The 26,518-nt window shown below is 39.5% G+C and overlaps 1 protein-coding gene across 3 annotated transcripts; it reads right to left on the bottom strand.

The window, feature by feature from the left end:
• Positions 1-1,331: 1,331 nt before the first annotated feature.
• Positions 1,332-25,592, bottom strand: LOC102781952 (nuclear GTPase SLIP-GC-like). 3 transcript variants are annotated; one of them, XM_087839808.1, is made up of 24 exons: positions 25,450-25,592; positions 23,651-23,732; positions 23,367-23,479; positions 23,016-23,045; positions 21,573-21,614; positions 21,426-21,464; positions 10,722-10,746; positions 10,478-10,564; positions 10,073-10,160; positions 9,049-9,265; positions 8,707-8,928; positions 6,862-7,068; positions 6,594-6,769; positions 5,591-5,684; positions 5,417-5,504; positions 5,178-5,299; positions 4,769-4,942; positions 4,528-4,682; positions 4,282-4,399; positions 4,041-4,149; positions 3,809-3,939; positions 3,517-3,598; positions 3,258-3,339; positions 1,332-2,949 (listed from the first exon to the last, which is right to left on the bottom strand). In XM_087839808.1, exons 2-24 carry the CDS (start codon positions 23,715-23,717, stop codon positions 2,880-2,882), a joined length of 2,538 nt encoding a protein of 845 aa, XP_087695934.1. In that variant the 5' UTR covers positions 23,718-23,732; positions 25,450-25,592; the 3' UTR covers positions 1,332-2,879. The 3 variants fall into 3 exon arrangements, with proteins under 3 accessions (XP_087695934.1, XP_087695935.1, XP_087695936.1); XM_087839810.1 differs by having other exon boundaries at positions 2,866-2,949; positions 3,234-3,339; XM_087839809.1 differs by lacking the exon at positions 23,016-23,045.
• Positions 25,593-26,518: the final 926 nt, after the last annotated feature.

Raw genomic sequence — 26,518 nt, forward strand, 5'->3', positions numbered from 1 at the left:
TACCCACGGTTTGTTATTAGGGTAACACCGTACCATCTTAGCAGGGGCGACCGTGTCCACACAAAAGTTGAGGTAGTCTGTAAGACAGTGTGTCGCCCCCTCTATGTCCTCACCATGTGGGCTCAGAAGCACGTCCCAGTCTGTGGTGGCGTGCGAGTAGTGGAAAACTACTGAAGAGCAGCTGTCCATTACCCCCCCCCCCCCCCCCCCCCCACACACACACACACACACACACACACAGATCAGCCTTAGGTGTGCTGATCTCCAGATACATCTGTAAGGAAGAGGTGGAGAGTGACAAATCCTGCAGCATCATAAGCTGTGAGATTTCATTGTTCAGCACTGATGGCGTGTACGTGCCGTCAAGTGAGAAAGCAGAAGACATCACACTGATTCTCATGCATTTCGTCCACACTTTGTGTTTGCATCTTTGCGTGGAATCCGTTTACCTGCTCTCATTTGCTGATTTAGTTGTTTGGTGGTTGTTGATATAGTTTTCTTAGCTTTAACCTGAAGTAATGCCGTTTCTGGCAAAATACATTGATATTTAAAAATCGATTCAGGATTTAATAAATCGGTTGGAAAAACAAATATTGAAACCCACCCCTACTTGGTACCACCGTTACCAAGTACCAAGCAGGTGAAGCCAAAGGCAAGATATGCTTAATCATATTTTCTAGTCTTTGGCTTGAAAGAAAGTTGGTTTAGAAGCATATTTGGTGATGCTTCAATTTCTGCTTTGTATTTCTGTGGGAGCCCTGAAACCTGTTCATTATGCTAGCAATGTCCAAGCATTCTTTTTTTAATTCATAGCGCGCCCCCCACTTTGGGAACCACTGTTGTACTTCTACATAAAATGATTGTTCTTCACAGAAACATGCCTTGTTTTCCTTCCTGCTGTGCTCATTTTAATGTTAATGTATTTAAATGTAAAACACAAAAAGGGACAGCATATAAAAACATACATTTGTAGAGACACATTAAATATCTGCAGTTTGTAATGTAAGAACTTAAATTAATGATTTTCATTCCAGACTTAAAGTGCCAAAGAGAATGAGATCCCTTGGTTCATCTCTGTCTAATAAAGTGGAATAAAAGGACTTAACATCCAGTCTTTTTATGGAAATCACAATGCACATGGTTAAAACTAAGTTTACTTAGATGTTATTTGCTAATAGTTAATCAAGTTTAAATTATTACTTACGTGAGGCAGTATCAGTTTATACTGTAAATAAGCATAAGAGGGTGAACATGCTATGCTTCAACACATCTGTGAATCATTCAGAAAAATGGAAGACAAGGTTGATGAAAGACTGATATTTATTCTGGTTCTTTAAAAAAAAGATGATTTTCCTTAAAAAAAAAAAAAAGAAAGAAAACAAACAAAAATAACAACAACAAAAAAACAATACCCCTAAGAGTAAGAGTAATGGGGGTTACAGGCAATTCAGGGACTTATATCAAAGACTTTAAGCATTGAAAATGTATTCACAGAATTAAAATAACATCTGGTTATAATATTATGAGTAAGGGTGTACAACTGTTTTAAATTTTTATAGCTTATGTTAAAAACTGAACTTGAACAAAAATGACTGGACATGGCATTTCGGGATGTTTGTGCTTAAAAACCCAAACAAAAGTATAATTGATTTCTAAGGTAAATTGGGGATTAACATTGTAAGACAAGCTTTTGGAAATAATGTGATAATATATTTTTATACAAAATACACTCAGTTCGTTTGTGGGGACTCAAATGGCACAGGATACTTGGAAAGACCTGCAACAACAACAATGGCTGTTAGGTGTGACAGAGGTGCACCTTAGACAAACTCAAATTCTGTCAACAGCACACAATGTTGTCAAAATATCACAACAGAGTCCACTGATATACTACCAAAACAATGTTCATATAACAATATTTTTTGTGAAGAATAAACATAGATGACAGGTCAGAAAGATTGTAGGGAACAAGAAAGCAACAATTAAAAGAGCATGACAAGAAGTGTAAATGTGTCCTTGGAAAAAAAAACCCCAGAAACTTTAAGTTTTACAAATAAATTTATGACTAGTTGTGTTTTTCATACACAAATCCATCTTATCCTAATTCAGATATTGTTTTTAAGAAAAACACCTTCTGCTGTGGCTCTAATGTATGAAAACCTGTCAAAAACACACATTTGTGTGTGCAAGGTTGAGATGAAAAACTATTTTTTATCTCATAATCAGACAGTTAATTCCATAAGGAAAAGAACTTGTGAAATTAAACATTTATTGGAGGAAAAGATGGACACAATGTAGAGGGATAAAACTAGTCCTGTAGCTGCATGGAGATGGAGCTACTTACCCTAACTGACCTATCAACGAGACTTAAGATTATAATACTAAAAATCTTAAAACAATGGTCTGGATGACTTGTTACCTTTAAATATTTGTAGGTAAATACAATCACAGTTTTAATTGTAATTTTAGATGAAATACATTGATGTTCCTTTTAATTACAGGGGAATTACGCGTTAGTCGTGGGCTATATTATAAAGTGTTGCCATGTTTTTACCTTCTGTGATAAGTAGACTGATTTTACATGTACTGAAATGTGCTATATAATTGTCATTGTCATCTGAATAAACCATGACTAAACTCATGAAATAAAAGCATTAAAGTAGATCGAAATATATTAGAGTGATGTGAATCTCTTTCAGTTTTTCCTCAAACTTCTCTGCTAGCCTCAAGATTTAAAACATTAAAAGAGACAAATGTCTTACAGAAATAAAAATCCAGAATCCCTTTTAATGACATTCACAAAATCAAAGTCAAATGTCACCAAAGACCAAATAAAAACAACTGAAAAGGATTGAGACCAAATCAGATGTTTTTTTGTTTTAAACAGTACTTCCTCTGGTAAGACCTGTTTGTGTCCAGGCTTCTGCAGTTTCTACCTGGTCAGCAAATCTGAAACATTAAAAAAAGAGAGCAAAGGTTTGACAATAAACAATAACAAATGAACATAATATAATTTCTACATTTTTAAAATTTTAATATTGCTTGTAAAACTCCTCACACTAAAGAATACTAATGGCTATAATTAGTTTAAATGTTGAATTGCAGATTCCCCTAAAATGGACTCATTGCAGCTTCTGAGCTGATCATCATACTTTGACTTAAAATAAATGTTAACATTGTTAAGAGCAAAAATTGTTTATTTTTTGTAAAATTTTAAATATTTAATGTAATACCATTGATAACATATTAGGAGTTACCCAGTAAGGGACACTTCATCATCTGGAGTGCCTGGAAGTTCATCATAACGTTTCTTCACCATATCAAGCTCTGTTGAAACATCTGAAAAACAAATTTGAATTTTTGTGAATCAGTAATTTATAAGTTAATTTAAAATGATAGATAAATAGTTACATAGACTAAGTTATCAGGTGCAAGATTGCAAAGATAAAGAGAAAAGGATGGAAGCATTATCAAGCACTTGGAACCAATATAATTACAGCAAACTGTCCTGTTTACCTGGGAGTAAGCTCCCATCAGTCTTGAATGAGAGTTCAAAGGATTCCTTCATAGTAGTCTCCAGAATCTCAAGGATGTGTCTCTAATTTTAAAAAAATGTATTCACTTATCACATATCAAATATTGTATTAAAGTCAAATTAAATTACATTTAGAAATTTCTCAGACTGGATTTAAAACATAAATGGAAACATAAATTTTTGTATAAGTCTATTCCAGTTAAACACAGAAAAAGCCTTCAGGGAGCTATAACAAAATACGGTCATAATATTTCTTCATAAAACATGACAAACCATTAAACTGCGTAACTTCTCCAACATGGTATTTTTTGCCTGATCAAACATGTCCTTCTTTGAGTGCACATGGTTCTTAATAGTCTCCCTCATGTTGTACAGCATGCCTTCTCCTCTAAATTTTGCAGCCTCTACAATAAGACAGAAAACTCCAATCAGATTTCTCTTGCTCAATAATGATAAATATAAATATGTGTTTTAGTGCCAAGTTGTGAATAATATTATTTCTTACTCTTGTAGCCTTCTTCCATAATGTTCTCAATTGTCTCTGTCAAACTGCTGTAGACTTTTTTCTTCTGTTCCCGGATCATTCTGTTCAGTTTTGCCTTAATTTTTTCTTCCTTAGACACAAATCATGAAATACGGATGAACGTCGTTTTAAATTACATCAAGCTATAAAACTAATTTTTCATTTTTTCCTTTTACTGTACTTTACTGTTTGAATTGATGTATAGGAACGTTTCATCTCTTACCTCTGTCTTGAGAAATCTGAGCTGCAGTTCAGTATTTTTGTACTTTTCAATTAGAGAATCAGTGTTAAGAGAAAAAGTCTTGATGACTCCGTTGAATGCTCCACGTTCTGAGTCATTTCTGAAACATGTAAATATTGTAGTTATTAATGGCAGAATTGGCAAGTTTATATTTTAAAATTGTGATATGTTATAAATTACATATCTTGAATAATATTATGTGACTGTTTAGAATTTGTCTTTTCTTACGGGAAGGTCTTTCTGAATTCTTCATCAATGCTGTCAGTCAGACATGAAGCCAACATCATGTTAAGGTTAATTAGGGTCCTGCTCTTTGGTTTGTGGACGCCACCATTCTCAACGACACACTTCAGTACCCTGTGAAAACCACCACCCTTCTTTCCCTAAAGCAAAAAAGAAAACAGAATTATTTAAATACATACTCCTGTAAAACCTGTTGTTTTGTTACAACTAGATTTAAAATACATACGTGATACAAGAAGTTCTTGAGTTTTTCTCCGTATGAACGTTTGGATTTCTCAACGCCATCATTAAGACATTTTTCAAAGGCCGTAATGGTCTCTTCCATTTCTTTGTTGATATTTGCAAGTTGAAGGATCATGTTTCTCTCAAGTTCTGAACACACCTCACCTTTTTTATCATCCTGAAAAACATTTGAAGGAATAAAACCATAAAAAAAATACTTATTATGTCTTATAGATCTATAAACTTCACTTGGCTTTAAGTCACTCTACTGTAAGTAAAACAGAACGGCAAAAATACATGAATCAATTGATCACTTAATAACCTATAAATTAATACATTACAAAAACATAATACAAAACACAAAGACATTTGAGAAATCCCACCATGTAAGAATTTGTTTTACTTGACCTTACCACTCCTCCGGAGTTGGCTCCTTGGATCAAAGCAAGAATCCCATAAGCTCCACTCACATAGTTTACTATCTCAGAGTGACAGTCATTGAGCTCTTGCAAAAATCCCTGAAGTTTGGGTATTTCTGTTAAGAAGAAATTTCAGTGCCACAGTTTGACATTACACACTATAATTCAAATTAAATAATTCTTCTTTCAGTCACAGCAAACTAAAACAACATGTGCATCAAGACTTCACCTACCAGTTTCTTCTGGATTTAGATGCTTCCCTTTTAGGAACTCTCTGGAGCTCACTGTGAACACTTTGAAACTGTCGTCAGTGAAGTGTGTCTGAGGAAAAATGATTTAATTTTAAAGCATCTTTGCAACTGTGGAGAGTCTTTACATTAGATTTTCTGTCAGCCTATAAAACTCACATTAATCTTGCTTCGCTTGTTGAATTCTTTCCTTACTCCATCCTTGGCTTGCTGGTTTCTCATTACTATTCCATCATGGATATGAGCTCGTGAACTAGAAGAAATGTGCATATCTGTACTGTTACCGTCATCACTATTATCATAACCATCACCATCATTAATTTGGGGCAGGCTGGGCGGTTTTGATTTATTCTTGGCCTTTAGGTGAAAATGTGGGAACCAAACTGAGCTTTGCCTGACTTTTGCACACCTGTAACTCTTTGTTAACACATAGATTGTATTTAAAGACTGGCTGTGGCAATGTTTCTCTGCCTGATGGTGCTGGTACTCCAGTTTGTTGCTTTCTATTTTTAAATGTCTGGTCTGGTTAATATCCTCTCATACTCCTACTTGCTAACCTGGGTTGTCAGAGCCTCACACCAAAATACTTACCTGTTCACTACAGTCTCCGTCTTTTTTCCTTCCAGCCAGTCATTGAGTACTCTCTCCCAAACCACCACCTTAGGGTGGTGGTCTCCACTAATTCACCAGTTCATTGTATACATTTGTTTCATTGGAAATAAACCTATTGAGCTTCAGTTGTGCGAGTCTGCTTTGCGGGTCCAGTCATTTATGATTATATGGCTTTATTTGCTTAATGTATTTATTTTGACCGTTTAAAAAACAAACTCGCAAATATGGGAGACTGGTACCATTTATTCTTAAAGCACTCGGAGAAAGGCCAGCATGTTTTATGTCACCAAACGCTGACATGCTTACATACAAATGTTATTTTGTCACAGCAACTACTGAAGGACAGTGTAATGGTATTTTTGCTTTAAAATGTAAAATTGTAACTTGACTGTAAGGACCACGATACGCATGATTTCCAATAATCTCATAGATCATGAGCGGATACATTTATGAAAAAGAATAAATTTATAAAAGCTGCCATGATGCTCTTCCTCCTCCTGCTCTGGAATGGAAACACCGTGTAGTTGATCAGCATGGAAAATGTACTTACAGATCATCTGAATCATCAAGAAGATCAGACTTGGTGCAGATAAAATGAATTTGCTGACATTCGCCACCATTTCCAATCAGACTACTGACACTTTCCAGGATCTCCCAGGCCTCTTTCTCTGATGCTGCTCGATTAATTTCAGTCACAATCCACACAATAGAACAATCTCCAACAATCTGAAAGGAGAATAACATGTCTCAGTGCTTAATAGAAAGATGACTGTTTACAGACAACACAGTATAAGCAAAGAACAGTAAATGTGAATTACCCCTTTCCACATCTGATCTCTGCTCTTGTTACAGTCACCATTTCCAGGAAGGTCCACAAGTGTGACATGCTGGAGAAGAGACTTGTTTGGCACCCTGACAGTCACACACTTCACTAGTGGCCAAAACCACTTTTTTCCTTCATTACCTTCTCCTTGTTTTGAATCACTTCTTGTGTACTTGACACATTTTGCAGAAAGTTCATTAGCCTGCAATAAATAATACATTAATCCTACAGTTTAAGTGCTTTACAAAAACCATTAAAAAGTCCGTGACATAAAAAAAAAACTTAAAGAAATTGGATCACTAAAAGTTGAGCAATTAGTTTTCAATTTTAGATTTTTTTGAAATTATTTTATTTTTTGCTTTTAAATTAAACACAGCATGCTTATACAGATTCAACTGAGGACAATTACTACATTTAGCATTTGTGAACTTATAAGGAAAAAAGAAAAAGAAGGAGAAAACAGAGGACGAAAAAATGATAACAATATTAACTAAATAAAGAGTAAAATAAAATAAGAAAATTCGCGCAGAGTGTGAGGCATGAATTATGATCAGTTAATTAAGAATTCTAGAAATGGCTGCCAAATCGTACAAAAACTCGCCAGTTTCCCCTTTCTATCAAATATTATCTGTTCCACCCTGGCCACAGACATCTCATTAAGCCACCTTTTAAAACACGGTGCCGAAGAAGACCGCCACTGTAAAAAAAATAAGTTTCTTTGCAGCCAGCATACCCATTGTAATTATCTGTTTTTGTGAAAAGAAAAAAAGATTCGATTGATGCAAATGATCCAATTATAGCCAGTGTACCATCAAGTGGTACTTTTTTCCTAAATTGGTTTGAAAACCACGTAAAAATCTGGCTCCAAAAAGCTTTCAAGACAACCTTCGTCAATTTTCGATTTAAATGATCAGATTGTGTCATGTACAAGCTTCCCCTTGCGTTATATTGGATCAAGACTGAGGGGAAATTTAGGTCATGTGAAACCCTTTTTAGAACAATCAACCATTTGATAGTTTTGAGAAAGTCTCTAATTATCATTCAAAACCAATTTTTTAAAAGTTTTTATTCTCTATTTAAATAACACTTAATACACTCTTGTTCTCAACAGCAGAAACTACTTCATGTGGGAATTTTGCATAGTTTTCGACCACTTTGAGATATTAATAAGCCACTTTAGACTGCTCCCTTATTTGCAAGGGATCACTACAGCGCATAACTTGGCATGTTTTGACTTTCAGGGTTTTACACCACTTTATGCCGTTCCTGACACAACCGACTGTCAGACACTAATTTACTAAAGTTTGTGGCCACTTTGATTCAATCTTTGTTGACTTTGCTCAGGAGTTAATTTCTACAGAGCGATTTAAAAAGGGTAAGTAGGTTAGAACAGGGAACTGATCACTGTCGTGTGAAGAGGTAAAGGTTCTTACTGCGATTTAAAAAAAAAACAATAAAAAAACAAAGAAAAAAAAAGAAAAGAAAATCATGCTCTACATAATGGACCTGGACCAGTCTTGGGTCCTGTTAACAACAGTTATTACAAGATCTTTTTTTTTTCTGGCAATGTGATCGTCTACATGTCATTATGGGATCTCAGTAAGATCTGTTTTGATCACTGGATCTGTTTTCGGTGTTTTGTGTTTTTTGGACTTTTTAATCTATGCTGCATGCCGTTTTCAGAAGTGAGATGGATTTCCAATTCGTAATCTTTTGTTAATTTGGTCAGTTCCCTTTTGTGTCCAAGTTGTCCTAGTTTCACCTATGTCCCCTTCCCAGTATCCCCAGTGTGTAGACTATCATGGCTGTCTGTTATAGTAGTAATATGAGTTTGTCTTACTGATTCACATCTCAAAATTTTTCGCCTGGATTGGAGAAATTCTGGAATTTCTTTGAAATATTTGTTCTCCATGAGGTTTTCAAAGGACTTCTCTTTCCATTCTTCTCCATACAGTGCTGTCAGCTTTTCAACAGCATCACGATAATCATCATCGTCTTCCTTTACCTGATCTTCATTATTGTCAAGAAACTGACGAAATGACCACAACTCATCTTTCCACTCCTACAAAAATAGATGACAAGCCATTTATTGGAGGAATGTACCCAGCCTTAAGCCCCAAGAACAGCACTATAACAAATGATTTAGTTTTAAGTACAAATCAAACTTTGAGAATTGTTTTACCTCCTTTGTGATGAACTCAATTTCTGCTTCATATTTTGTGCTACGTGTGTTAGCTTCCACTTTGATCATGACTGAGGTGCAGGCATTGATGCTTCCTGAGGGTAAAAGATTCTTCTCTTTGATGATGGCATTTATCAAAGAGCTCTTTCCAGCCCCGGTTTTACCAAAGACACCAACCAGCTCCCTCTTGTCTGTCTCCAAATCACTGATCTTTTTCCTGTGGAACAAGATTTTAAATATGGGTTAAATGTTTCAGTCACAAAAACATTTTTAAGCATGCTTCAAAAGGTTTAAAAGAGAGTTATATTATTTTTAATAGTAATCACTACTAGGTATTTCAGTTTTATAGACTCGCTCCACTAATTGTGTACTGTATGTTGTTTTGATCGACACCTTCCTTTTTGTGTCAGCTAAAGTGAAAACGTTTCCTTCAAGAGTTGGTAGATACCGGGAACAGGAAAAAAATGTAGCTAAGTCACCAAAACATCCTAAAAATATCAGTCTTTGTTGGTCTTAACTTGGAAAGTTTTAGTTTACTACCGAATCATTCCGTCATCTATAATTGTGTGGCTGTAAGTCAAAAGTATGATGTAAAAATAACTAAACAAAGAACCAACACGTCAGACAGACTGACACAGGAAACTAATTGGTGACTATTGAACCAAAAGGGTTCATGTTCAGGCAGCACGATGGCATGATGGCACTGTTGTCTCACACCACCATCTGGTTGGGGGCCTTTTTGTTTTGAGTTTACGTGTTCTCTCTGTGTTTGCCTCGGTTCTCTCCAGGTACTCTGGCTTTCTCCAACAGTCCAAAGACGTGCAGTTAGTGCATTTAGGTTAATTCATCTCCGTGTGACTAAATTACACATAACTAACAGCTTCTGAGGATGTTTTACAGATATTTTGTGCATTTTTGCTTTCTTTAAAAACAAACTCTCTGTGATTTGTTTGTGAAACTGTCACATGATCAGGAGTGGAACCAGGCCCATACATTACAAAATATGAAAAAAATTAATACTCACTTCAAGAAAGCACTGAGTTTGTCTTGGTCATTTAGTCTGGCATGTACAAATGTCATGATGCTTTTCACATCAGACAGTATGATTGATTCTGTGGACATAAAAGTAAAGAACTATTTAGAAGGAATTATAGACTAGAATAAACAGAAAATGTAAAAATCGTGTCGTGTTTAAAAAAAAAAGCAAACCTGTGTGAATTAGAGAATATCAGGATCATAATGTGACCACTTACCAATCAAACTTAGTATACCATGCATCATGTGACTGTTACATTTTGACAACAGCCCAAAGAAAAAGTAATTTCTAGCATCAACAATGAAACTGGGATGTTGGACAAATTGTGCTGCACAGAGGTTTAACCCTGTGATGGCTTAAACTGTGACACTGTTTAGACAGAAAGATAAATACCTTCAAATCCTGGCAAAGACTGATGCTGTCGCTTAGCTGGTGACTGCAACCTGCTGGCATCACTTTGAAGGTCTGATTTTCTCTTTCCTGATTGGATAAAAACAACAAAAAATAAGAAGAAAAAAAGAACGTGTTTCTCTCAGTAAAGTTATTCTTAGTAAAGTTATGTAGATTGCAAAAAATATTGGTGCCTTTAAAACAAAGACTAATATTAGATGCAATAAATACGATGCATGTGTCTCACCTGTATCACTTGTGGATGGCAAGACCTGAGGATGAATATGAGTTATACAGGAAATTATTACTATTTGCATTGGCATTGTTCTTTAACAGCATTTAAAGGACACTAACATACAAGTTCTCCATGTTTTCAACCAGCAGACTGACGAAGAATACATTACAAATTACCCTCTTGTTATGCTATGAGACAATTCTTTTACATAATTAAGTTTTGGTGGCAGATTTCTGTTCTCGTGTATTAATCGCATGTTTAATCATATCACATTAGTAATAGTAATATCACTTTCTCACTTTAGTATAGCAAGAGCACTCCTGTCACTTACAGTGGGGCAGAAAAGTATTTAGTCAGCCACCGATTGTGCAAGTTTCCCCACTTAAAATGATGACAGAGGTCAGTAATTTGCACCAGAGGTACACTTCAACTGTGAGAGACAGAATGTGAAAAAAAAATCCATGAATTCACATGGTAGGATTTGTAAAGAATTTATTCGTAAATCAGGGTGGAAAATAAGTATTTGGTCAATAACAAAAATACAACTCAATACTTTGTAACATAACCTTTGTTGGCAATAACAGAGGTCAAACGTTTACTATAGGTCTTTACCAGGTTTGCACACACAGTAGCTGGTATTTTGGCCTATTCCTCCATGCAGATCTTCTCAAGAGCAGTGATGTTTTGGGGCTGTCGCCGAGCAACACGGACTTTCAACTCCCGCCACAGATTTTCTATGGGGTTGAGGTCTGGAGACTGGCTAGGCCACTCCAGGACTTTCAAATGCTTCTTACGGAGCCACTCCTTTGTTGCCCGGGCGGTGTGTTTTGGATCATTGTCATGTTGGAAGACCCAGCCTAGTTTCATCTTCAAAGTTCTCACTGATGGAAGGAGGTTTTGGCTCAAAATCTCACGATACTTGGCCCCATTCATTCTGTCCTTAACACGGATCAGTCGTCCTGTCCCCTTGGCAGAAAAACAGCCCCATAGCATGATGTTTCCACCCCCATGCTTCACAGTAGGTATGGTGTTCTTGGGATGCAACTCAGTATTCTTCTTCCTCCAAACACGACGAGTTGAGTTTATACCAAAAGGTTCTACTTTGGTTTCATCTGACCACATGACATTCTCCCAATCCTCTGCTGTATCATCCATGTGCTCTCTGGCAAACTTCAGACGGGCCTGGACATGCACTGGCTTCAGCAGCGGAACACGTCTGGCACTGCGGGATTTGATTCCCTGCCGTTGTAGTGTGTTACTGATGGTGACCTTTGTTACTTTGGTCCCAGCTCTCTGCAGGTCATTCACCAGGTCCCCCCGTGTGGTTCTGGGATCTTTGCTCACCGTTCTCATGATCATTTTGACCCCACGGGATGAGATCTTGCGTGGAGCCCCAGATCGAGGGAGATTATCAGTGGTCTTGTATGTCTTCCATTTTCTGATGATTGCTCCCACAGTTGATTTTTTCACACCAAGCTGCTTGCCTATTGTAGATTCACTCTTCCCAGTCTGGTGCAGGTCTACAATTCTTTTCCTGGTGTCCTTCGAAAGCTCTTTGGTCTTGGCCATGGCGGAGTTTGGAGTCTGACTGGTTGAGGCTGTGGACAGGTGTCTTTTATACAGATGATGAGGTCAAACAGGTGCCATTCATACAGGTAACGAGTGGGGGACAGAAAAGCTTCTTACAGAAGACGTTACAGGTCTGTGAGAACCAGAGATTTTCCTTGTTTGAGGTGACCAAATACTTATTTTCCACCCTGATTTATGAATAAATTCTTTACAAATCCTACCATGTGAATTCATGGATTTTTTTTTCACATTCTGTCTCTCACAGTTGAAGTGTACCTCTGGTGCAAATTACTGACCTCTGTCATCATTTTAAGTGGGGGAACTTGCACAATCGGTGGCTGACTAAATACTTTTTTGCCCCACTGTAGTTGTATGCATGTGCACTAGAAATGAGCCCTATGCTCTACACACACTGACACAGCGGGGCCATTGTAGTTCATGGGAGATGTTAAACAGATAGTGAAACTCCCTCTCCTTTTCAGGGATGTAAATCTTCAGGTGATGGTTAAGCAGAAAGCAAGGTTACAATCCTCTCTGAGAGGGAGAGGGTTTTAAGCATGAGGCTGATGGTATAGCCCCCCCACCCCCTCTCGTGAGAGGGGCCAACATGTAAGAGTTTGTGGAGTGTCTTTGTCTGTCTCTGGGTATATAAGATGTAAGGGCGGTGGCCACAATTTAGAGATGATCCTAGTGGAGTTAGCGGGAGAAGGCGAAGGTAAGCGGAAGTGACGGTCAAGGTAAGCGATTCATGTTGTAACTGACGTCAGACGCCGGAGATTTTGGCGGAAAATTAAAGCAAATGGTAGTTTAGATTTGAACAAATTTCTTTAAGCTTCAGTATTACCAAATACACTTATCAATTGTCTCATAACTAACAATATTTGTCTAAATAATCTCCAACACCCTGGAGAACAACAGGGAGAGTTTAGAGGCTCTCCAAGATTATATTGATCAGTGCTTTCAGGATCTCGTGATGAAGAAGGCCCAGAGTGCAGCTTCCCCGGCCAAATCTGAGACGCCGTCGTCGAAAAGACAACGCCCGGCAGATTCCCCCGGCACAACATCGACAGCTGGCAAAGATATTGCCGACATACTGGAGTCAATCGACAAGCGATTGTCCAGTTTCGACGCAAGGCTGTCCCTGGTGGAGATTCTTCACCGGGAATTTAAATGCTTGCGAGAATCCCTGGAGTTCAGCCAGCAGCAAGTGGAAACGCTCGCTGCTGAAAATGCCACGCTAAGGGAGTCGGTGAAATCTCTCACAGAAAATGTTACTCAGCTCAATAGAGAAAATAAAAAAAAAAAAGAAACGGTTATTGATCTACAAGCTCGTAGCATGCGTGATAATCTAGTATTTTCTGGTATTCCAGAAGCCGCTGGAGAGGACGCGGAGACCACGGTAAAAAGCTTCATCCAAACCCACCTGAAGCTGCCGGAGGACACGGTGAAGAACATCGTTTTCGATAGGGTGCATCGCCTCGGCCCCATTCGAGCTACGGCCGGGAGACCACGTCCTATCGTGGCCAAATTCGGCCACTTCAAACAAAAGCAACATGTGAAAAGCCGCGGCAGGGAATTAAAAGGAACGGACTTCAGCGTGAACGATCAGTTCCCCAAAGAGATCCTGGAACGACGCAGGGTCCTCTTCCCAATTCGACGCGGCTTCATCCAGAAAGGCTCCCGCGCTGTCATCGCTGTGGACCGGCTGTACGTGGACGGACAGCTCCACCGCGACCCCAACATCACTCCGTGGCTGTATTAACTTCAGACCAGATAAGAATCCGCTACACCCTTTCCCTATCCACTCACACTAACTTGCATTAACATCTGTTTAACTTACCGGTATCAAATCGCATCTTAAGTGTGATTTCATAGCAATATTAACACCGTCACTCTCCGTCAGTGATTTAATTGGAATGTTTACGTTTTCTTTTCACTCTTCTCGTTTTTTTTTTTTGTTTTTTTTTGTTTTTTTTTCTTCTCTCTTTTCCCCCTCTTGTTTTTATGCTGCTCACCCTCGTCCTTGGTTTCTTTCTTTATTTCTTTCACTGCTTCGATCACCTACTTCCACACTCATCCACAAACAACATCATTTATTTCGACACTTACTCACTGCACGATCACGCACAGTCATGCGCTCAACGGCAGCACATTTACATCAGTCAGACAGCGCACACAGACCTACAGGATACACACACTTAAGCCAAGCATACTCATATTAGTAAATATGCAAACACATAGTCAGACTCAGGGAGCATCTCGCCACACATTTTTTCTCTCTCTCCCTCTCCTTATTTATGAACAAGTGATGTATTCTCTCCACCTGTCTAAGCGACACACACAGAGTACACCCCTAGTTATGTACAGACATCTATGGGTGCACTAAGATTCGTTACATGGAATGTAAATGGAGCTGGCTCCAGAGAAAAGAGGTTAAAAATATTTAACCAACTCAAAAAACTACAGGCAGATGTTGTCCTTTTACAAGAGACCCATAGACCTCTTAGAGGTTCGAATGAACTTAAAACACCTGAGTTTCCTAATGTGTTCTCAGCTTGTTATAATTCTAGACAAAGGGGAGTAGCAATTTTAATCCATAAAAAAATTAATTTCACAGTACTCGATACAGTTATAGATCCAGAGGGCAGATTCTTAATCATTAAACTATCTATACTTGATAAAAAGCTATGTATTGTAAGTGTATATGGTCCAAATGTTGATGATCCCTCATTCTTTCACGGTTTTTTCAGTGCACTCTCTGAACACTTAGATGGCACACTTGTGCTTGGAGGCGACCTCAACCTTGGACTGAATGAAGAAATGGATAGGCTCAATACAGCAGGAACTCAGCGTAATTGGCAGTCCACAAATATAATCAAACAGTATATGAGCGACTTTGGTCTTTGCGATGCATGGCGCTCCCTTCACCCCACCAGTAAGGAATATACTTTTTTTTCACATGTTCATCACTCCTACTCTCGTCTAGATTATTTTTTGGTCAGCAGCTCACTGCTGAGTGACATTTCAGACACTGAGATTCACCCTATAGCTGTCAGCGATCATGCTCCTGTATCTTTAACACTAATGCACAAGAATAATACTATGCCAAGTAAAAACTGGAGATTTAATACATCACTGCTTAAAGATGAAGACTTTATTAAATATTTTAAAAAAGAGTGGACTTCATATTTAGACTTTAATGACACTCCCGGAACATCAGCTTCTGTTTTATGGGAAGCAGGGAAAGCTGTGATGAGAGGTAAAATAATTTCTTTCTCATCACATAAAAAGAAAAAAGAAAACAAAAATATTCAGGAATTGGAAAAAAACATCAAATCACTAGAAGAAGCCTACGCGTTCCACCAAGATCAGGAAACATTGAACAAAATACGCAAAACAAAACTAGAATTAAATGAGATAATTGATAGAAAAACAAAATTCTTAGTACAAAGACTACGCTTACAAAATTATGAACATAGTAATAAATCCGGTCAATTTCTAGCAAACCAGCTAAAAATAAATAAAGAAAAAACAACTATATGTGCTGTTCAAGATTCATCTGGGAACACAATATATGAACCGAAACAAATAAACAACATTTTCAGGGATTTCTATAAAACGTTGTATTCACCACAAATAAACCCATCTAAAAAGGAAATTGATCAATTTTTAGACAACATAACTCTCCCAAAATTATTAGAAGCTCAAGCAATGGCACTGGATTCGCCACTGACATCAGGTGAACTCCAGGAAGCCCTGATAAGTATGTCCAATAATAAGGCTCCAGGTCCAGACGGCTTTCCTGCAGAATTCTACAAAGAATTCTGGACGATTCTAGCACCAGTTTTTTACAGAACGTTGTTAGAAATCAAAGAAAAGGCCAGACTTCCATCAAATATGAATTCTGCAAACATTAATCTCCTGCTAAAACCAGGCAAAGACCCTGTATATCCCTCAAGCTATCGTCCAATATCCCTTATTAATGTAGACCTCAAAATAATCTGCAAAGCTCTCTCGAAGAGACTAGAGAAAATAACCCCCCTCTTAATTCATCCTGACCAAACTGGTTTCATATAAGGTAGGCACTCATCAACAAATACACGTAGATTACTTAATTTGATAGACTACTCATACAGTAAAAACCTTGAAACTACAATATTTTCCTTAGATGCAGAAAAAGCGTTTGACAGAGTTAACTGGAAATTTCTATTTGCAACTTTACACAAATTTGGTTTTGGATCTTCTTTCATCAACTGGTTAAAAATATTATATAATTCCCCAACAGCTTGTGTCAGAACAAATGACCAGACATCCTCCAGCTTATGTCTCCTGAGGGGCACCAGGCAGGGATGCCCACTCTCCCCTTCACTGTTTGCAATTTTTATCGAACCACTAGCAGCAGCAATTAGACAGAATTCAGCAATTAAGGGCATAAAATGCAAGAACGTGGAACATAAAATCAGCCTTTATGCTGATGATGTGTTACTCTTCCTCCAAAATTCACAAACCAATATCTCTGGGGTGATTGAATTGATAAACTCTTTTGCAAGAATATCAGATTACTCAATTAACTGGTCAAAATCTACAGTCCTTCCTATTAATTGCTGCTTCCATAATTCCTCTTCTACTCCACTGCAATCGGGAAATATAAAATATTTAGGTATTAATATTTCTCCCAAGCTTGCAGATCTAACTAAATTAAACCATACCCCACTTTTAAAGAAAGTAGAAGGTGATCTGGCTAGATGGAAATGTCTACCCATATCACTCATGGGAAGGGTTGCTGCTATAAAAATGATGGTATTACCAAAAATAAATTATTTATTCTCAATGATCCCAACTAAACCGCCGCAAGATTGGTTCAGATCTCTAGATTCATATATGTCCAAATTCCTTTGGAAAAATAAGCCCCCACGTATAAGCTTAAAAACACTACAAAAGACCAAGGATAAAGGAGGATTAGAACTACCTAACTTTCAGCACTACTTCTTAGCCAACAGGCTTCAGTTTATCTCAGGATGGCTAAAACATACCCTTTTAGATGAACCTTGGCTAGATGTAGAACAAGCACTTTGCAATAATCTAGAGATTTCAGATCTACCATTTATCAGCTCAAACATCCAACGACATGAATGCTTCAAAAGCATCAACATCAGCTCTTCTCTGACAGCATGGTGGGAGTTTCTGAAGTTGACAGAGTCTTCATTAATCCCATGCAAACGTACACCTATCTGGAACAACCCTGACATATTACAAAACAATAATATGATAAACTTTTCAGATTGGAATGGTAAAGGAATCAAATATGTAGAACATATACTAGAAGGAACAGAATTTATTTCATTTGACAGACTAGTTACACAATATGGGATCAACAAGAAAAGATTTTTAGAATATCAACAAATTAAATCCATAATAAAAAAGAAATTTAAACCGGGTCAAGTTGAACTACAAACACCACCAAGTGTGGTTCAATTTTTTACTCTTAAAACCCCCAAATTACTATCCAAAATATACAGAATGCTTTCTAAAATAGATGAATCAATATCACTTCCTATTGCAAAATGGGAAGCGGATTTATCAGTTAACTTAGACCAAAACTTCTGGTCTCAGATTTGCTTAAAAACCTTTCATCTAATCAAAAATCCCAGTCTTCAATTAATTCAATACAAAATACTACATAGAGTGCACTATACAGGTCATCGGATGTTCAAGATGGGCTTTGCATCTACCAACAACTGCTCACACTGCCAAACCAATTCACCGGACAATTATATCCATGCTCTTTGGTTCTGTCCACCAGTTCAGAAGTTTTGGCGCGAGATATGTGAAGACTTATCAAAGTGTCTGAAATGTAACATTCCAACTTCCCCCTTAGTGTGTTTGTTGGGCAGCTTAGATAATGTCACTTCAGAAAAGAATATAGCCCATATGGTTTTCACTGCCCTATGCATCGCCAAGAAAACAGTCCTCATGAACTGGAAAAATAAAAACAATCTTAATTCTAACCAATATAGAAATTATCTATTAGATTACATTAGTCTTGATACAGCCTCTGCCACCACATCAGATCAATCGCTCTGGGCTCCTCTGATCAGCTCCATCACCTAGTGGGGGTGGGGGGTCATATTTTGGTCTTGCCTTCACTGTTGTGATTGGTGTGGGGGTAGGGTCAGGCTTAGGGCGTCGGGGGGTTCCTCGGGAGCATCTTCCTTGGGGGGCTCAACCCGGGGTAGCGGTCATGGCCAATTAGGGGCTCTGTTGGCTCTTGGGTGACGGTTTCCTCGTAGCTACGTGCAGCGGGGCTAGGGGAGGGTCTGTGCTGACGGACGGGGGTTACTGACCTGGTAGCCTGGCTGCCCCTGGGTGGGTCCGGGACGGGCGTGAGGTTCTGGGGGTGCTCCGGCTCTGGCCTGGGGCCCTGGCCGGGCCTCGGGGGCCTGGGTCCCGGTTGGTGTGTTGCCGGGGTTGTGGGCCGGTGGGTATATGGGGGCCCGCCACTGGCGCGGGGTGCCGCCGGTGCGCCGAGCCACCTGGGGGGCTCTTCAACTGGTGGGGGGGGGGGGGGGGTTGTCACATCTTGCAGGAGCTTTCCTCTCTCAGGAACTCTCTCTGCAAGAGGGGGAGATACAGGAGAGGTGGAGGAAGATCTCAGCCTGGGCGTCTATTGTCTTATGTAGTCTGGAAGATGAGTGGATGATGGGGTGGGTGCAGTTTTCTCTGTGGTGGGGTTGGGTGGACTGCCCCGGGCTCTGTGGGGCCGGGCGGCGCCGCTGCGCTGGGCCCCGGTTCGGATGGGCCTGGGCCCCCCTTCCCTGGCGGGTCGCGGAGTATGGGGGTGCCTACTGGGGTCAGCGGGGGAGCTGGCCCCAGGGAGGGGTCAATTGCCCCTCCCTTCCTTCCCTCCCCATCTCCAGCTGCCTCCCTCTTCCCGCTCCACCACAACCACCCACACATGCAGGGCCTTGGAGTGGGGGTGTGTCACCAGGGTGCAGAGGGGGTAACCCCCCCCTCTGTCCCCTTCTGGCTGCCTCTGCCTCAATTTTATCCCGCAACTTAGACATTCACATTACTCACACTCTCATTACACATACATATAGGATCTTGGGGGTGGGCACGCTACACGGAATCTCAATTACCATCAGGGTGTACACCTCACCCCTGGCGTCGTTGCCCACCTCTCAATTTTAAATACACGTAGACATTGAGGGCTAGCAGGAGGGACTATGCGCTTACCTGCTGCTCTCTGGCAGGTAGCTCCATGCCCTCCTGGGTTTTAAATGCACCTTAGAACACACATACATCAACACTACAATGAGCGGGTGGAGGGAGGTTAGGAGTCTTCTCTCACCCTCGTTCTCTGCGGTCTGCTGGAGCAGGGGGGCTAGGAGGAGGAGTTGGCCGTCCGACTGGGGTCCGGAATGTGGGGCCTCCCTGCTGCTGCGGAGTCGGGGCGGTCTGCTTCTCCCCACCGCAGGGAAAAAGGGTAACACAACCTGGGTCTGGGTGCAGTTCCCCCCCCCAGGGGCAAGGGTACCTAGACCCGGTTTGTAGAGTACGCTTGGGGAGTGTGATTGTGTGTACAGCGTCTCTTTATGTCTGTCTCCACGTTGGTTAAGTGTGGAGTAAGTGCATATGAGAGCATGAGGGTGGGAATGGATGTTTGTATCTGTGTGTGCCTGTATGTCTGTGTCCATATGTCAGGTTGGGTATCAAACGCCACCTCTCTGAGGACAGCTCAGGCCCTCCAAGATTTGGAGGCCTATCTCCCCCCACCACTTCCCCTGCCGGGGGCGGACTCCCTCAGACATCGGTGCGTTGGTGGTTCTTTGTGTCCGGGGGTGGGCGTCCGGGTGCACACCGGCTCACTCCTTGGCGGCTGCTTATCGGGGCCTGGAGCCTGGGGCTCGCTTGGGCCACTTCGGAGGTGGGGTGCCCCCAGCCTCTCGGCCTGGGGCTCGGTCACTCAGGCACAGCTGGCTGCCGGCGGAGCTCACGGGCACGTCGCTGCAACCCCCCCTGGCTTCTGCTCCGTGGCTGCTGGGTGACCCCTCATCTGGGACTCTCCTCAGCTCTTTCTGGGACAGTGGCACGGCTGCCCCTCTGTTGGTCTTCCTTGGTCTCTTGTGTTCTGGGGGCCTCTGGATGTCTGGGGTTTTGATCTCCTCCATACCTGCTTCATGCCCTGGAGGACGGGGCAGTGGCCCCCCACACCCTCTAGCAGATCATTACATGAGGGAACCTTTTAAGAAAACAAGCGCGTCCATGCTCACAGGTGTACACACGGGTGATCACACACACAAACTACACCCTTTTTGGCTCCTACCTCAATGCACACTGTGCTGTCGATCTTACGTGCTGCACAATAATGTTTAATATTTAGTATTTACTGTCATATTCCCATATATCATTGTGATGTTGTTTATTGTATTACTCTCGTTTTCTTCTGCTTGTTTTCTTTTTTCTTTCTCAACAGGTGATCCAGGTGATCGATACATGTATTTTTTTTTCTTTTTTTTTTTTTTTTTTTTTTTTTTTTTGCTTATTCTGTTTTTTGCCCTTCTCCCCCGTCCCTCTTCTCAACTGTTTTTCTTTCCCTCTTTCTTTCTCCCTTTTCTTTCCCCCAGTCAAGTCTGTCCCGTATTCAGCAAGTGAAAATAAAATAAAGAATAAAAGGTGAATCAAATGGACCATTACGGCAAAGCTGGGATGGTCAATTTGGTAAAGAAAATCCGTTGGGCATCTTTCTTCGCCTTTAGACAATAATTCTGATGGCAAAAGAGCCAAACGGGACAGGCAAGAAAAAAAAAAGAAAAAAAAAAAGAGATGATCCTAGTGGTTTGGCTGGGATGCTTCTATCCACATTGCAATGTGTTTATTACACCCTTTTCAAAACGCTCAATGGGTGTGTTGCAGGTTATTGTCAAAATTTCCACAACAAAGTCCCAGTCATGAAGACCTACAGAGACGGTTGGCAAACCCCCTAGCTAGGGCAAAATGTATATTTCCCAACCCCCTATGAATTAGGTTTTTAGATTCATTTATTGGTTTCTGTAAAGAGTGGTCAGTTTCTATAGACCAGAGAATGGAGCTTTACTTTGTCTCAGGTAGTTGGCCTAAATGTCTGAAATTCAGTATAATCCTTACCTGAACCACATCAGCTGCTTCTTCATGCTCCTGTTCACACTGCAGATAAAAGTGCAAAGCAGTGTTTAATATTAAGCTCTTAAACATGTATTACAATTGTATTTGTCATATGGACATTTAAAAACTTTTCCCTTCACATTTACTTACTTGAACAGAATTGACTGTTTCCCGATTTGAGTTTTGTTCTTCCTACAACAGTAAAAACAGTTCAAATCTATATTAGTTAAGAATTAATAAAATCACTCTACAAATAATTACTGCCAGTGAGACGCTGTCGAACACCAGTGGGTCACTTCGTGTTCACTCTCCACGGTAGACTATCACTTCTTGTTCCAACGCACAGTGGTATTTTTGTGTAGCTTATCTGCTTAGCCAATTTAATTCAAAACGTATAGATAGCAGATTTCATAGTGTTATCTTCATGCACTCTGTGTATTCACTCACTAATTCTAGTCACAGTATTCACTCACTGTGCCATCAGGGATTCGCTAGCTTAGCTTGGCCTGTAGCCAACTCACTAGCAGCATGGCCCTTTCACCTGTACCTCCTGCACTTTCTTGCTCATTGTGTCAGATTACTTTTGTTACTTTTGTGTTTAGTTACTCCTCAGCCTCCTTTAGCAATAATGATACTTGTAATAAATGTAGCCTATTTGCAGCTCTGGAGGCCAGGATCACAGAATTGGAGACTCTGCTTCGCACCCTTAAAAATCCCATAGCTAGCAAGGCGCCTTTAGCCCGTGCAGCCAAAGGTAGCGTAGGCCCCGTTAGCTCCCTCTGGCAGATTGTCCCAAGCAGCTGGGGAAACAAGATGACTGGGTGATGATGAGGAAGCATAGTATTAAACAGAAGCCCCTGGCACACCACCAACCCGTCCATGTGTCTAACTGTTTTTCCCTACTTTTCGAAACACCTGCCAGGCCCTCGAGGCCTGGAGTTGTCCACCCCTGCCCTATAGGCAACAGAATGGAGTTTTACTTAGGCTACGTTCACACTACAGGTCTTAATGCTCAATTCCAATTTTTGGATCAAATCCAATTTTTTTTTGTCTGGTTGTTCATACTAAAAATAAAATGTGACAGCAAACGCGCTCTAGTGTGAAAAGTTCACGGCCCTCAAAGAGGCCCACATGTGCAAAAGAAGACGTCACACACAACACGCTCTGTTTATGGAAGTAAAAATGACGGCTACAGAGCTAGTAGGTGTTGCTGCAGCAGTCTATCAATTTATGCACAGTAGTAACTGACAGAATTTTCACAAATTAAATAGAGAAAAAAGAGAGGCCGTCGCTGATAATTGGCGTCTGTCTTGTGTCAGTGACGTAAAAGATGGTTTTAATGCGACATGGCCATTCAAACAGCAGTTGCTTTCTAATACATCCGATATGTATCGGATTCAGTACCACATACGAAAGTGACCAGGTCGGATTTGAAAATATCGGATTTGTGCTGTTCAAACTGTCATACCACGATCGGATATGGGTTGCATAGGGTCAAAAAAGTCGGATTTGATGCGCTTTCGCCTGCAGTGTGAACGTAGCTTTTGTCTCAGGCAGTTGGCTCATTAGTCTGAGATTCAGTATAATCTTTACCTGAACCAAATCAGCTGCTTCTTCATGCTCCTGTTTACAATGCAGATAAAAAAAGTGTTAAGCTGAATACAATACTGAGCACTTAAACATGTATTAAAAATTGTATTTGTTGTGTAGATACTAAATCTCAAGGAAACATAACAGTTTGTAACTTAGTTGAAAAGAAATTACTGTTTCTTGATTTGTGTTTATTTCTTCCTAGCACAACGAAAACATTTCAGTTTTAGTAAAGAATTAACAAAAATGACACTACATATTAGTACTGCCAGTACATTTTCAATATTCTGATAATTCTAACAAAAGTTCGCCTCCAAACACTCAAATAAAAATGTTGTTAAAAAACTTAATTACCTTTAACAGCTTGAGGTTCTTCTTGAATTTCACTCTTGGTCCAGCTTTTGGGATCAAATTATCAATTTCTCGATCATCAAGGACACGCAGACTTTCTGCATCGATTTGTTCATCTGTAATTAAAAATAAAGTTGCAGAGATAAAGAATATTCTCAACTTGCATTAGAAATTCTTGTTCAATGAGTGACAAAGCAATGGGCACAGTTATATGAGCTGTTTCACAGTTAACAGATCACATCATGATCAATATCTGTACCCATCACGGATTCACGTTAATACTTTACCTTCAAATTTCTTCACCCACTCACTTAGTCCCCATTCAGCCAGTTTGGTTCTTACGAAATCATCCATGACAAGGAAGTGAAACTGTAAGATAAACTGTGATGTTTAACCAGACAGTACTGCTTTACAGGTTAGACATGTGTGATCAACCTCTCCTTTAATGCACATATAATCAGAGACACTGATATTAAATTCAGATTAAAAGTTCAACAGTTCACCTTTTGTTAGAAGTAATGCAGGAAAAGGCTGCTGAGGGAGATGTGAAGTAAGCAGTGAGACACAGACAGAAAACAGGCAGGAAGAAAGCAAAAAGTCTGAAAACAGATTAAAAACAGGTTAAAAACAAACTGGAACTGTGTGGCTCAGACTGCACAATTGCAGATGCATTTAATAGAAAGGTAAATCCAACATGAATAAAGTGGATGCAGGGTAAAGCAGAACTGAGAACAGAGAAGAGCAGGAAGAGGTGGTGTTTGTGCAGGCTAGATGGAAGTGGCTGAGAGAGGGGGCTAACAACCTCCCCAGACCAATATAATCCAATAGTAAGGTAGTAACTCTATACTGAGTCCTTCAATTTCTTGACATTGTAATCCAACACAGCACAAATAGAGAATTAATGTAGTTGGAAAGAAAGGCACTTTTGTGCTATTTTAATCACATAATCATATGATTATGTAATTAAAATAGCACAAACGTGCTAAACTACATTTATTCTCTCTATTGACACGGCCCAAAGAAGTGCAAGTTCCTGCCTGGATGTGCCAATCCTCTGCTCTCTCATTACTCTCAAGATCAGTATTAGAAATTTGCATTATCTCGGAGTAGATTAATTAGTTAAGTATATTAAGTATATTAAGTGATTATTATTATTTAATACATCGTTTGCTTTGCTCCTGCTAAATAGCTTTAACAAAATATCCTGCATTCAAAAAGTCTAAAGTAAAGAGCACAGAAAAAGTGGTTGTATGAATGGGCGTGAATGGGGCAAGTTGTCTAAAGCCCAACTTACGATGGGCAGCAACAGTACCAACTGAACATAATGTCACTAGAAACAGAATAAAAAAATATTTCTGACACAATACTTAAAGACTGAGTCTGAGTTTGATAGAAAAATATTTACAGTTTAAAAACAAATATAAACAGTTCAGCTAATATGACACTTTTGGTTCAATCCTTTTTTTCTTCTTCTGTTCTAAGACCTCCACCCATTTTGTGGATGAAAGAGTTATTTTTGCCACAGAACATCTGATATGATTTTCTTGGCTGTGTTGACATTGAGTTCCAGTTTATACTGTTTATTCTTGTGCTCTGTGTGCAGCTGGGTTTGCTAGTTCAGAGACTTTATAGAGCGTATTAGAACGTGACAAGAGGAATGCAACGTATACTTTATTTCTTATACCCTAAACCTCCCCACCCCCAACTTCCTGGCGCATCCCACGGCTCTGGAGAATGTACAAAATGTTTGCATTGGACTGCAGAACAATGTTGCAGCACTTTTAGTAAAAGATTTTATGTTTCACAGTTAACAGATCACATCAGTATCAATTTCTGTACCCATCAGGGACGCATTTCAATACTTTACCTTCAAATCTCTCCAGCCACTTACTTAGGCCCAATTTTTTCGCACATAATTATCCATATGCAAGAAACTAAAACTAAAAGATAAACTGTAATATTTCATTTTAAAAGTACTGCTTGAAAATTAGGCCTTTGTAATCAACTGCTCCTTAAATGCATTGACTCTGATTCTATATTCTGATAAACTTTTATTCAATTCAGATTAAAAGTTTAAACTACTTACCTTTGGTTTAAAGTAATGCAGAAAAAGACAGTTGACAATAAGAGAAGTAAATTAAAAAAAAATGCAGGGAGGCACACACTGGAACAGAGTGAAAAGAAAAATCTATCAAAAAGTAAAAGTCCAAAAACAAAACACGGTTTTGCAAAAGGTGTAGTTGACTGTTTGGCAATAGGCAAGTGAACGTGGATCTCTACATACAATACAACGCTAAATCTAGACAGAGTAAAGTGGGTGTGCAGGGAAAAGCAGAACTGAGAAAACAAAAAAGGGGGTGGGGGAGACGCAGAAGAGGTGTTGATGCATGTAGAAAGCGGTTTTGTTTGGTGTCAAACAAATCGAATGGATTAAAGTTTACAGATTATTACAGATTACAAACAAAAGACAAGAAATAAGAACACTGTCTTATATATGTATATAGCAAAAATAGTGATAAAATCGCACAATTATGACCCCTTTTCTAAGCTTCATTATGTACTAACAAACAGAGGCGTCATAAGGATGAGAAAAGTGATAACATGAGCGCTAGAAAACAGTAAACCGTCAATTACTTTTAAAAAATATTATTAACCTATTAGAATAAAGGGATTTTTGTTTCATAAGGTACGTGTTGGGGGCGTTACAGGAGACAATTTCGTTTTGTTCTGGCAGCAAATAATGAAATCGAGTCAGCGTTTAACATTGCTCCCCCCCCTTATTTCTTGATTTGGTTCGGTCCAGTGCGCCAGGCTGAGCGCGCTGGAGCACTAACGGATCCGGTGTTTCATAAAAAAGGGAGAGAGAGAGCGATGGAAATAAAAAGAAGATAGCGAAGTCCATATGAAAGAAACTGCGCGAAATTCCTGGTATTTGTATTGTGTCATATTGTCGGTTTATTTTTGGTTTTCCAAAAGAAAAGAAAAACCAAAAAATAATGATTATTAAAAAACAAAATAAAAACAAAAGCATAGCACAAGTTTTTTTTAATCCCACTCTCTTTCCACTAGTTGGTTACTAACAGTCAGCACTTTTTCTTCCTGTTTATCAATCATAAATTCTTCCTTACAATTTGTTACATGTATTTGCTTTTATA

Source organism: Neolamprologus brichardi, chromosome 4 (assembly GCF_056152115.1).
Source record: "Neolamprologus brichardi isolate AB-2024 chromosome 4, ASM5615211v1, whole genome shotgun sequence".
NCBI classification, from domain to species: domain Eukaryota; kingdom Metazoa; phylum Chordata; class Actinopteri; order Cichliformes; family Cichlidae; genus Neolamprologus; species Neolamprologus brichardi.

Bases quoted from the DNA above. Each gene is read 5' to 3' on its own strand.
- LOC102781952 (XM_087839808.1), bottom strand. From the start codon at position 23,717: ATGGATGATTTCGTAAGAACCAAACTGGCTGAATGGGGACTAAGTGAG. The intron at 23,046-23,366 runs GTAATTAAGTTT...CATTGTAAACAG, and splicing joins AGAACCTCAAGCTGTTAAAG to GAGCATGAAGAAGCAGCTGA. The intron at 10,161-10,477 runs GTATTTATCTTT...TTATGTCCACAG, and splicing joins GTCTTTGCCAGGATTTGAAG to AATCAATCATACTGTCTGAT.